Source organism: Dermacentor variabilis, chromosome 4 (assembly GCF_050947875.1).
Source record: "Dermacentor variabilis isolate Ectoservices chromosome 4, ASM5094787v1, whole genome shotgun sequence".
NCBI classification, from domain to species: Eukaryota; Metazoa; Arthropoda; class Arachnida; order Ixodida; family Ixodidae; genus Dermacentor; species Dermacentor variabilis.
The window spans coordinates 190,259,586-190,272,745 of NC_134571.1; the positions used below are offsets into that span (position 1 = coordinate 190,259,586).

At 45.4% G+C, this 13,160-nt stretch overlaps 1 protein-coding gene across 1 annotated transcript; it reads right to left on the reverse strand.

Annotated features, from left to right (window-relative positions):
- Positions 1-3,594: 3,594 nt before the first annotated feature.
- On the reverse strand, positions 3,595-7,754 carry LOC142580024 (uncharacterized). Its single transcript, XM_075690750.1, has one exon. It carries the CDS (start codon positions 6,388-6,390, stop codon positions 4,951-4,953), a length of 1,440 nt encoding a protein of 479 aa, XP_075546865.1. The 5' UTR covers positions 6,391-7,754; the 3' UTR covers positions 3,595-4,950.
- Positions 7,755-13,160: the final 5,406 nt, after the last annotated feature.

The following is a 13,160-nucleotide window of genomic DNA, read 5'->3' on the forward strand; positions in this document are numbered from 1 at the left end:
ACAGTGCCAAGGTTCTGAAGAATAGCTGAAAGCATTTAAGCTGCGGCTCACATGGCATTAATAGCTTGCGGTAAACGTTTTGAAGTATGTTTGATTCAGAGTCAGCATCGGCAGTAATTTCACGTGCCCGTAAAACACATGCGTGACATAACAATGCCTCTTTTTTCCAAATAAATACTAAAAGGATCCAGTTGTTTGCATGTGTTAACCGCGCAGCGCTATAGTCTCCGTACGCTTTGCCCAAGCCACAGCAATCCAAATGCATGTCAAATGTGCGTAGCATCTCTATGCACAGAGGTTTGCGCACAGTCTAATCACGCGTTCGCACGAGTAATAATGGTAACTGAGTTGCGGAAAAGGCGCTATTTTCGGCAGCCCAATTCGCACGAGTACCGACCGTCTGCAGTGTATTTTCTTTAACGAGATAACAGCAGAACCACATGCCCAGCCTTATGCGCGAATATAGGTGCCTTGCACCAGTTCATTTTTTTTTTCATCTCAATTACATTAGTGGCATGTGTTATACTGGACAGATTCATGTGCAATTCCATGTAAATACGATGAAAGTGCACGAAAACAGCATGGTTTTAACTGCGCACAAGCACCTGCATCAGGCAGTGTCTTACATCGAAACCGCTGGTGGCGCCACCACGTGTGTGACATACCAGGTGTCAAGCAGGGGACCCGAGTAAGCCCACTACCCTCTTCTAGCTCACTTTACCGATGGCAGCAAAGGGTGGTGATGGCATATGCAATGTCACCACTCCCCTGGTTGGGTGGCGGGGGATTGGAATTTGGGAAAAGGTATTCTGACCAATCAGGTGCAATTTTCTTGTAAACTAAGTCCTTTCTTGGCACGAAACAAGCGTTGCGAGGTTTCTCGAATGGTATTTAAACAGTCCACTTCGAATGAATATTTGCCTTTAGTGTCCCTTCAAGTCACACAACAAGGACTATTTCAGGTAAGGAGAGGTTCCTCTGTGAGAGCGAAATGCCGTCTGACACGACCTCAAAATCAAGTGCGCCAATGCCTCGGATAATCTTGTAGGGCCCCAAATAGTGGCGTAAAAGCTTCTTGCTGAATCCTCGTCGGTGCATCAACGTCAAAACACGGTCACCGGGCTGATACTCCACGTAGCGGTGTCGAAAATAATAGTGCCGGCTGTCGGTCTCTGCTCTGGTTCTTAATGCGCAGGCGAGCAAGCTGTCAGGCTTCTTCAGTGCGTCGGAGATAGGTGGCAACGTCAACATTTTCTTCAACGGTGACGTGCAGCAGCATGGCGCCAAGAGTTGTCATCGGGTTCCTGCCGTAAACAAGCTTGAACGGCGGGATCTGTGTTGTTTCTTGCACTACCGTGTTGTAAGCAAAGGTGACATACACTCTAAGAAAAGCGTCGGGGGAAAACGGGAGTAACTGGACAGTTACTCTTAAAAAGGGCGCTTTCCTCCCACAAGGAATGACACAGGCACAGGTGCATAGAGGGTAACGAGCTCGCAGATAAAATGGCAGCTTCCATAACAGCAAAACCTAGAAATCCGTCCATACCCATTGCTGCCAGACTTAGAGCCGTTCCTACATAAAAATCTCAGGAGCTATTGGCAGCACTTGTGGGATGAGCAAACACTGAATAAGCTCCATGTAAGTAAGCCATTTCTAGAGAACGGACCCTCATTAACAGACACAATGATCTGAAGTTCTCTATGCCACCTCAGAATACGGCATACATATGGTATACATTCATACATGTTAACAGATGTGATGAAGGGCTGACTGTACTCCATGCAAAAGGATAGAAAGTTGGACGAGTTGGTATGGTAACATGATCTTGAATTGTAGCGCGAAGTGAACACGGACACAGAAAGGAGCAGACAGGACAAGCGCTCGTCCTGTCTGCTCCTTTCTGTGTCCGTGTACTCCATGTCTTGCTGGAGTGCCGGGAAGCAGGACAGCGAAGACATCACTTTGGCATACAAGCATACCCCTCACATGTGACACTGTTGCTTGGCCGAGAACATCAGTTTGAAAGCAAAGCAGTGCTTAACTTCTTACATGATGATGTACTGCATGTCTTTAGCCCGAGAAATTCGTAGCATTCCCTCTATCTAGGGGTATTGCTGCGAGCGTACTAGTCTCTGCAAAATGAGGTTGCTCGCTTCATCCCAAGAAACTACTCGCATACATCTGGCGTTACGGAAATCAAATCTTAAATTAATTTAGCTCCTCTCAATATACGCAGGCTTCTGACACTATTGTCCTTCTTTCATAAACTTTACTCCAATCGGTTGTCCCACGTTACTCTAAATATCAGACTAGCTTGTGACATGTGTCTTGACGGCTTGATCGTCAACTTAAAATCGCACTCATCTTCACCCAAACTAATCCGTTTTTCCACTCACCTCTCCTCCTTGCTATCAGTCACGACTCATTTGTACATAATTTGAAGTTGTTCCAAGAAATCTGAACTACATCTTACCTTGCTGTTACGTTCCAGTTCCATTTCCTGATGTTCTTATTTAATATGCAATTTTGCTTTTCTGTTTAGTAATGTATAGTTAAATTTTTTTCCATTGTTTTGTAATGTAAAGCAGCTCATCGTGATGTCAAGTGTTTTAGGAACCTTGTCATTACTAAATGTTTTTTCACACATTGTATATACCCTGTAATAAGTCGTTTTTTTGCACTAATTCATGTTGTTCCAATTCATATTTCTTGTTTAGTTGTGTACTTTTGGTATTTTTTGCTCCTTTCATTGTAATCCCTGTAAGAGTTGGTGTCTGCCATGAAAAAAGGGGCACCTGGCCCACACCGTCGTCCGACTCATTCATGCTAAGGATGTTGTTGAAGGGAGGAACTTGTTCTCATTAAGAACGAGGAGTAGGGGATTTATTTACAAGAACTACATGAAGGGTGGAGAACATTACATATGATCAGTCTAGCACAACTGTAATGTACACTGAACAGCCGAAAATGTCTGCTTAAATACTCTCTGTCCTTACCAGATCCCTAGGCCAGGGAAAGCTGCCATCCCACCTTCATCCAATCAAAGCGTCCAAAGTCGTCGAAGTACCTGCCTTTGAGAGCGAAGGTTCACACACTCTCTTCCACTTTTGTTTCACTGAACACATCAAAACAAGTGGGGCCAAGTAGGCAGGTGTTGTCACGCTTGACTCAAGCTGGCACGTCTTGGTTCCTGAGCTGACTCTGCAGTTAGCTGCTGAATCTGTCAAATGACCATGACTATTACAAGAGTACATGGGGGAACGACATAGAACACTTTTCCTGTTTTCTTGCTCCAATTGGTCCCTGAAGGCGACAGCGAACCAGCTAACAATCCTGTCCGCCAAACGTGTCTAGCCTTACTGGCTCCGTAGGGCTATTCGAAGGGGGCGTGTTGTTGGCTTCACGAAGCGATTCATTGCAGCGAAGCCAGAAGGTCACTATCCCCGCTGGCCAATCGTAACATCCCCCACCCCTATGCCTTCTGGGCTCTTTAGGGTACCTGAAAAAAAAAAGAGTTATGGAAGTTAATATGACCGGTGTCACGGATCTCCTCCGGAGAACACTCTGGCCGAAAGAATGGACCAGGCGACGGGTGTACCCACACAGATGCACATTTAATACAACCCACGCGACACGAACAGCCGCACACAAACCTAACAAAACTAACACCCAAGATACAAAGACTATCAGTACACACGACCTGGTAACACTGCCACTAGCGTTCTACTGTTTGTGGTTGGCGTTCGTGCTCACGTCTGGTTCGGTGCGGATGTGGCGTGGTATGGGTCCCGTAGCCGGCGTCGGAGTGGCGTTCGACGCTCTAGGGCTGGCATCGCTGGCGGCGTCGTTGGCTGCGTCGTACACGCTCCCGGTCCAAACGCCCGTGGAGGTGTGGCCGATGATGTAGGCATTGGGACACCACCCGGAAGAGTGGCAACAGCGCTGGAGACACCCCTGGCCGTAGCAGGTGGTAGCGTCCTCCGTGGACTCCCCGGAACGGACTCAGGAACAGCAGGAAGTCTGCGGTGCAAAGCCGTAGAACGCAAGCTCACTGGAGCGGTAGCCGGCGTCGCTCTCTTTCGGTCGAACCGTCCCTGACCCGCCAAGTCTCCACTGCTTTCTTCTTCCCCCCATGTCTCGCCCTTCCTCGCCCTTTTATAGCCTTCTTGTTAGTCCACGTAATCCTTCTCGTCTTCTCTTCTCCACCAATCATCGCTTTCCATCTCACCGGATACTTCTTCTTCTTCTCTTCTCCACCAATCATCTCTTGTCACCTCACTGAGAACGTTTATCTTCTTTCGTCTTCGGTTAATACACGTCATTCTTAACGCCATCCTCGTCGTCTTCTTGAAACCTTTCTTCGTCTACCATTTTATTTTATCTTCCCTATTACATGTGACAAAGGTCCCCTCTCTCAAGAGTTTTTCCCTGAAAAACTGCTCAAGCCGTCCTCCTCTTCAAGCCATCCAGCCAGCCGACTATCTTTTGTGGCGATTCTGGCCCCAGCACACCACACAGCACAACGCAGACGACCAGCACACACCAAAAGCACATCACTAAAACATCACTGCCGTTGTCCATAGAGTGTCCTTAACAAACATGTTAACGTTCACAACCAAACTGCGTTTTCGGAACACTGTCGTTGTCCACACGGTGTCCTTAATAAACATGTTAATGTCCACGACACACTCCTTTGTATAATCACGTAACAAACACATCACCAACAACACGATATATCCCTGAGATACATAGCACAGCAGCAACAACAATATACCTCCCAGAGATACCTAGAGGTAGCTGTTCAGGTGGCTCTACTCATAAAGTCCGCTCCAACGTTATCTCTGCCTTTAATATATTCCACCTGAAATGAGTATTCTTGTAAGGCCAAACTGGACTTACTGGACTCCTTACTCCGCTTGTCCTTGCTATGCTTTTCTTTGCTTCCATGCTTATCCTTGTGTTTCTCCTTGCTTTGTTGCTTTTCTTTGCTTATCCTTGTTGTCTTTCTCCTTGCTGCTCTTTTCCTTGCTGTGCCTCTTGAAGGCACGCTCCTTGCTCGACTTCTCCTTATTGCCTTTGTCCGCCTTCTCCTTGCTTCCTTTGCCCACCTTCTCCTTGCTAGACTTAGCCTTGCCGGCCTTCTCTTTGCTTCTGGCTCTCGAGTTGCCTTCCTTAGAGGAGCCTTTCTTGGCCTTCTTGGACTTGCGCTTGCCTCCCCCTTTCTCTTTGGTGCTCCTGCTGCTTTTGCTGCTTAGCCAAGTACAGAAACCCTTCTTTTTCTTCTTCTCTTTACTATCCTTGCCTTTGCTTTTCTTGTCTTTGCTCTTACTCTTCTTCTCTTTGGACTTGTCCTTGCTCTTGCTCTTCTTGTCTTCGGACTTCTTCTCCTTACCCTCTTTCTTTCTTTCCAAACACTGCGTTGCTCTGCCTGTCGCTTGAGCTCTTGTCTCCACTGCCGACGAGAAAGTGACTGCCCCACCACTCTCCTGAGCTGTTGTGGGCCTTTCCTCCATTGGGTTCTCTTCAACGTCGAGCATCCTCCACTCAGCATCGGGGTCCTCGACACTTCTTGCACCCGTAATGTTTCCCACGATGAGATCGTAGATGGGTTGCTCTACGCATTTTGCCACTACCTTCCCAGTATAATATGGCGTGGACACCAGAATCCTGGCTTCAGGAAGGTACCCTACTGTGCTATCTGCGAGAGTGAGGGTCGACGTTTGCCCTGTAAGCTCCTCGTCCTTCACCAAGCTTCTCCTAACCAAAGCTGTGTTGGCTCTGCTGTCTCTAAGCACCAATACAGGATGGTCCCCTATTTGCCCAACCACCACCGGCATTGCTGCTTTTGACTTGTGTGCTCCATTCACAACCTCATTTCTCAGCGACCTTTGCTCTCCTTTCAGCTGTGGAACTTCAGGTGGCGTGACAAGCTCTGCTCGAGAGTCGACAACGAATGCAGATTGGTCTTGCCCCAGAGCTCTCCGCTCGAATCGTTGCAGATACGCGTCCACATCATCTCTTTTGTCATCAAAATAAGCCATCAACTTTCTTGGACAAACCGTGGCCGGCCTAGGAGATTCGGTACCCGCAAAGGAACGCTGATAATCGTCCGGGATCCCCTCATAGCCTCCTGCGATATGCGCCTGTTTCCACAAAAGGAACTCCTTCTCGTGTTCTATCCTTCTTTTCTCCTGTTCTTCTGCCTCGCGAGCTCTTCTAGCCTCTCTCTCTTCTGCCTCGCGAGCGTCTGCGCGTGCTTGCGCCCTTTGCTCTCTCTGCCTCTTTGCTTCTTCTTCCTCCTTGTCCCAGAGACGCATCGCCTCTTCCTTGCTTAACCCTAGCTTGAGCGCAAGTTCTAGCGTTTTTGCCAAATCCATACTTTCTGCCATCGAGAGATCGGAAAGATCCGAGACAAATCAAAAAGAAACACGAAAATGAATCCTGGCAGGCTCGCCACTTGTCTTTATCACGGATCTCCTCCGGAGAACACTCTGGCCGAAAGAATGGACTAGGCGACGGGTGTACCCACACAGATGCACATTTAATACAACGCACGCGACACGAACAGCAGCACACAAAACTAACACGCAAGATACAAAGACTATCAGTACACACGACCCGGTAACACTGCCACTAGCGTTCTACTGTTAGTGGTTGGCGTTCGTGCTCACGTCTGGTTCGGTGCGGATGTGGCGTGGTATGGGTCCCGTAGCCGGCGTCGGAGTGGCGTTTGACGTTCTAGGGCTGGCGTCGCTGGCGGCGTCGTTGGCTGCGTCGTACACGCTCCCGGTCCAAACGCCCGTGGAGGTGTGGCCGATGATGTAGGCATTGGGGCACCACCTGGAAGAGTGGCAACAGCGCTGGAGACACCCCTGGCCGTAGCAGGTGGTAGCATCTTCCGTGGACTCCCCGGAACGGACTCAGGAATGGCAGGAAGTCTGCGGTGCAAAGCCATAGGACGCAAGGTCACCGGAGCGGTAGCCGGCGTCGCTCTCTTCCAGTCGAACCGTCCCTGACCCGCCGAGTCTCCGCTGCTTTCTTCTTCCCCCCGTGTCTCGCCCTTTCTCGCCCTTTTATAGCCTTCTTGTTAGTCCACGTAATCCTTCTCGTCTTCTTCTCTTCTCCACCAATCATCGCTTTCCATCTCACCGGATACTTCTTCTTCTTCTCTTCTCCACCAATCATCTCTTGTCACCTCACTGAGAACTTCTTCTTTTATATTATTTCGTCTTCGGTTAATACACGTCATTCTTAACGCCATCCTCGTCGTCTTCTTGAAACCTTTCTTCGCCTACCATTTTCTTTTATCTTCCCTATTACATGTGACAACCGGTATAAACAGCAGCGTCGCAGCAGCACGGACTGCTGTGGATGGCGACGCCAGGTGTGCCGACGACGTTCTGATCATTATAAGCTGGTACTGCTCATTAGTGCCTTATCCATCCACGTCAAACCATTATGCGCCGCGTGGACCATATCTTGAACGCCGTGTTCTCGTCGCTTTGCCTTGAAGAGCGGGCCCATATCTTGAAATCGATCTGCGAAAGGGGCAGGATGCGGTGTGTGCCGAGAGATTTGTGAGCGCTGCTTCGATCTCGTGGTAGCGACAGGCAGAACAAAGGTAAAGCCACTCTCTGCTGTATGCTCTATCTATATTGTATGCACTTTTCACTTTGTTGAGTGCTTGCAGGCTGTTCACCTCCGCCGTGGGTCGGCCCAGTATTGCACTATGTCTGGGATCGGCCCACAATTTTATCTTAATAATAATATTTGGGATTTTACGTGCCAAAACCACTTTCTGATTATGAGGCACGCCGTAGTGGAGGACTCCGGAAATTTTGACCACCTGGGGTTCTTTAACGTGCACCTAAATCTAAGCACACGGGTGTTTTCGCATTTCGCCCCCATCGAAATGCGGCCGCCGTGGCCGGGATTCGATCCCGCGACCTCGTGCTCAGCAGCCCAACACCATAGCCACTGAGCAACCACGGCGGGTACAATTTTATCTTGCGTGATGGACGTTGTGTAAGCACAGAAATGCTTACACATTTAAGAAAATGTCAACACCCAGAACCAGCCAATTAGTACCATGCCGGTATGTTGCAAATACTTTGAGTAGGTATAAAACCTTTGTAAACAATTAAATAAAAATTTGGGGGGCTAATGAAAGCAGCTGTGTGCCTAGGCGTTAGAGATGCAAGTAATTACAACTGCACTAGAATAATTTGCTCTGTCTCACATAACAAAAGAAGTGAAGGTGAATGTCTTATGTGCATTGTAAATGACATAGGTGCTTTCATATGCACTACGGCAATATGCACAAGTGCATTACACCTGATAACAATGCAAGGAGCTCGACAAGAGACTGCCGCGAGGCTATGAACGGCGTCCAGAAGGCGGTGCCATAGCACAAATGGACGTAAAGATGGGAGTGGCGGACAAGAACAACATTGCTACCATTCCATGCACTAAATTTTCTTGTGAGGTGGTTTGCTGGCCTCTGAAAATGGATGAGACGATTCATCAGCTAACTGTAGCTTTAGTTGCTGATACCCAACCGACCTGACGAAGCAGTGCTGATTAGGGCCAATGGTCAGGGTAGTGTGTCATGAAATTAGCTTTTGGTGATTGTGATATGGGCTGCAAGCCGCCGCAGAAAGCTTGGTGTTAATATATTGGTACGATTGGCTAATTGGCGGTTGGTTTCGAGATCATTCGTACGGGTTTTTCATAACTGATGAAGCACTGCTGTTTGAGTCCACAAGATCCACAGCAGATGTGCTTTCCATGTGAAGCTTTCATCACTTTAACTTGTATATTATTCTACTATATGCAGGGCTCACAAACCATATACGATATTTTCAGGATAATAATTTGAACCTGGCACAAGTAACCTCCCCCTCTTTTCACAAGTCAGCAACTATCACAAGCATGCACAGAAGCTAGTTCCTGTACTTAAAAGACCACAAATTGTCATAGAATTCTGAACCACGTGCAAGAACACATGTATGCAATGCAAACTGTGTGCCTTCCAGTGGTCAATGGGTCTTATCTTAGCGCATGCCAATGTGCTTGCTATAAATGCTGCTTTTGTCACCATACCCTGTTAGCATTGCTTATAGTAATTGCTTTGATCGGTGTTCACAGCCAGGACGAAGCTTATACTGAGAGAGGCATGCCTGATAATCAGATCGTGGTATTGGTGTGTAATAACCCAGATTTGTTTTATATGTGTTCTTGTTCCGAGACAAACCAAGTGCCCTTGAAATGCTGCATGCAATGCATTGACCTCGGGCAATCCATTGCATTACTGCAAATATTACTGAATATTTGAAAAGTCTAGTAGATGATCCATCTCAAACTGAATTAATTGCATGTTCACTATTTGGTTCCTATATTTAAGTCTTCTCATACACCTGCTGAAAACGCTGCATTGCCCTGAAAGCGTAAAAATACCGCACCTTTGCGCAGTTTGCATAGCCAGGTTTCGGGCAAGTTGATGTGTAGCTAAATGGTGTAAATGGTGCCGTAGAACCACCACTAAGCATGTGTTGGAACTCCAGTGCTTGAGTTAGAATAAACCACCCGGTTATCTTTTTCCACAGCTACAAGTAAACAAAAGCTGAAGCGGCCTTCAAGTGCTAAGTGTGGAAAAAGATGTTTTGCGGCAATGGCTGTGACTGAAGACAACACAGGTGTGAATGTGGTTTGCTAATCCAAGCACAGAGGCCACGACTTTGAACTGGGTCGTGTTTTTCTGTCCAAGTCGGAAAGAGCTGCTACTGCTGGTAAGAAACCGCTTTTGCACTGCTTTATAATACATAAAGAGTGGTTGTTGAATTTTCAACATCACAAATACAAGGCAATACTCATGCCAGACCATGCAATGAACTTGCAGCACACGTTAGTGCATTTGAAATTCATAACGTCCACATAATTCGAGGCCACCTTTACTGACTGCAGGGCATTATAGTTAATGACATCATAAACATGTTTATCATTTTGCTACATTGTATCAATGCCTGAAGGGTTCAGAGAGAGAGAGAAAAAAGGGAACCGTTCTCCAATTTCACAGTGGTAACAACTACCTTGGCACAGCCAGTGGCCTTTATAACCTATATGGCTATTCTTATTGCAGGCAACGACTTTAGTTATTGTTTATACTTGTTTGCATCACTTCATGTACCAAGCAGGAAGGTGTAGTGCCTCCTGGTGCACTGTAGGCCATGCAGCAGACTGTGGCTTTTTCCCTTTCTGCTTTATTTTTCAGGCTTGCAGTTAACTGGATTGGTATGGCTTATGATCCTAGTGGGATTCAATGTCTCAAAATAGCAGTAAGCTGGAATAATTTCCACTTGGCATTACTTAAGGTGCATTGTACATAATTATGTCTGCCATTTTGCCTAAGTTGAAGTGCAAGTATTACAGACATCGATGAAACTGCGACCTCTCGCCCCTACTGTAGGTCATCCACAGCAGAAGTGCTTTCCATATGAAACTTTCATCAGCTCAAATTGTATTTTACTCTACTATATGCAGGGCTCACAAACCATGTGCCATATTTTCTGGACTATAATTTGAACTGTTGTACAAGTCACCCCCTTTCTCCCCTCTTTTCACAACTTTCAAAGAAAAACAATGTGTATATAACTCATTGTATAAGATGCATCTATTTTAACTTGGGTCAGCATCATGAAATGCGATTGTGCATGTTTATACACTTATCCTAGAATGTCGTACTTACCCATTTCAGGGCACTAAATTTCAGTAAAAAAAAATTTTATGAGCCGCACTTTCCAGCAGACAAAATAAACTGCAAGCACATTGCTGGAGAAAAAGAATGTCTCATGTTGGTCTTGCATATATAAGTTGCACTGTTGTATAAGACGCTTGGACGAATATTAAAAGAAAATGGTGGCACCTATGGTTTGGAAAATACGGTACCTAAATATTTTGAATGCTCATGAATTAGCTACGTGAATGAAGCATGATTGTAATAATAAAGATAATTAGGCTTAGACATGAACTCGTAAAACAGCTTCATGTGTCGTCAGTACTCTACTTGACTGAAATAATACCTTGAACTCAAAAACCCACGTGACTGCATAGCCTTCAAAGCATACGTTCACAGGTGTGTCTGCTCCTTGTAAATATGGATGAATTACTGATAAATCAACTATATAATTATTTGCTGAAAGCTTTAATTGACAATTTTTATATCGACAATCAAATTACGTGCATCAATGCAGTCAGTAACAGTGATGTTTATATTTAAGTTAATCTGGAAATGCTGCACATGTTTTCGTTTGCCGACTCTGTTTTGCCCTTCTATGGTGGCATGCCACTACGGAAGTGGCAAAAACTTATGCTATGGAATGTAATTGGAAAATGAAGTTCTAACTGAAGAATAGAAATTGTAAATAATGGCAATATTTAGCAAAGGAAATAAAATTGGAAGACATTTTTGCCCTGGGTAGGATCTGAACCACAATCTTCACATGTCCAGTCCAGCGCAATGCTTTCGCAATGGTTCAGTAATGTATTTTGTTCCAACATGGTTACCAACAGTGAAGGATGAAATTGGCAGCCTAGCTGTAAACTTGGTACACACAATAAATTTCTTCACTTACATACCTGATAACACTGGTGCAGATAATCCCTATGACGGTTTATCAATGACACCAAACACTGAAACACTTAAATATGTAATTTTTGCCTCTTCAAATGTAATGTAATTGTGTAGTGTAATTCAGAAATGTAATCTTGCCTCTTCAGCAGCTGAAGGCCGCAAAGCACCATGTCCTTGCAAAGAGCTGACTTAAAAAGAACAAAAATTGTGACAGCTTGAACTATTTAACACACACCATTGCAAAAGGTTTTTGTAAGTCAATGTAACTCATTATTTAATTAAAGGAATTCGAAATAATAATATTAAAAATGTTCGTCAGTGCCCATTTCACTTCCTTGCGTGCTCGGTAATTTTTACTTATGCTTCAACTAATACACACTTTCTCTTTACTCTCTCGAGACAAGCTGCGAGAAGGCATGTCCATGGATGCAGTACTGGATAATGTGCGGTCCAACGTGGATTAGACGTCCCACCGCATTAAATACCTGTTAAGCAAGTAGGATCTCCGCAACATAATGAGGGATGCCAGAGTCACAAAGACCGAGCGGCTGCATGATGATGATGCAGACCGTTGTGCTGAAGGCTCTTAGTGAGGCGCTGGTGCTAGTGAAATCTAGACATATTTTTTGTTTCTTTTTTCCATTTAAGAATACATTTTATGTTTATCATTCATGTGGCTTGTGCTTGACATTATTTTAATATTTGTATATTTTATGCACCTTAGAGAAAACATTTAAGGCCTCTGTACAACCACAATACCTCTGACAGTTTTCACTGCATCATCGGCTTTATTGTACCATATCTTGGCGTTCTTTGGCCATCCCTGGCCCTAGCGCCAAAAAACCATATACGTCATCAGAATGCATTTTGATAGTACAAGCAGTGCACGTGCCTGAGGAACACCATTTTCCTGCACAAAGATTCAGGACAACAAGGGGGCCTCTGGTTGATTCACCATGTTTACAGACTTGCCAACCTTTGACTTTGAGAAATACTGCAGCCGAAGTAATCAAAAATATTTAATAAATAATAAATGAATAAATTCTGGCAAATAATGCAATAACAGTGAAATGATAAAGTTGTTGAAAATATTAAAGAAGCAAAATATATTTTTGTTTTGTCCTAAAAGCATATATCATAAAACACAATATGTCAATTTTACACCCGTACTTCTCGAAGGCATATAAACTTGTAGGTAACACGGTGATGTCTGCAGTAGTCTAAAAGCATGTTTATTTCAACCAGCAACCTTGGAGGCGAAAGCCACACTAATTACATGAAGGGAAACACTTTTTCCCGGGAAAGCAGGGGTCACCCATTGAGCAGTGGAATACTTCGAACTAACTGGGAAGAGTTGGTGCTGTGTTTAAGGATGATAGGGACCAGAGCAGGGGGACTTCAGTGTTAATGTATTGGCGTTGAGCATGTTGGGGATAGGCCCTCAAAGGACGCAGCATTTCTTCTCCAGTGAGATTTTTTCCTGGGATACCTGGAAGTACACTGGGGATTTCCGTGGGCCTGCGCACATTT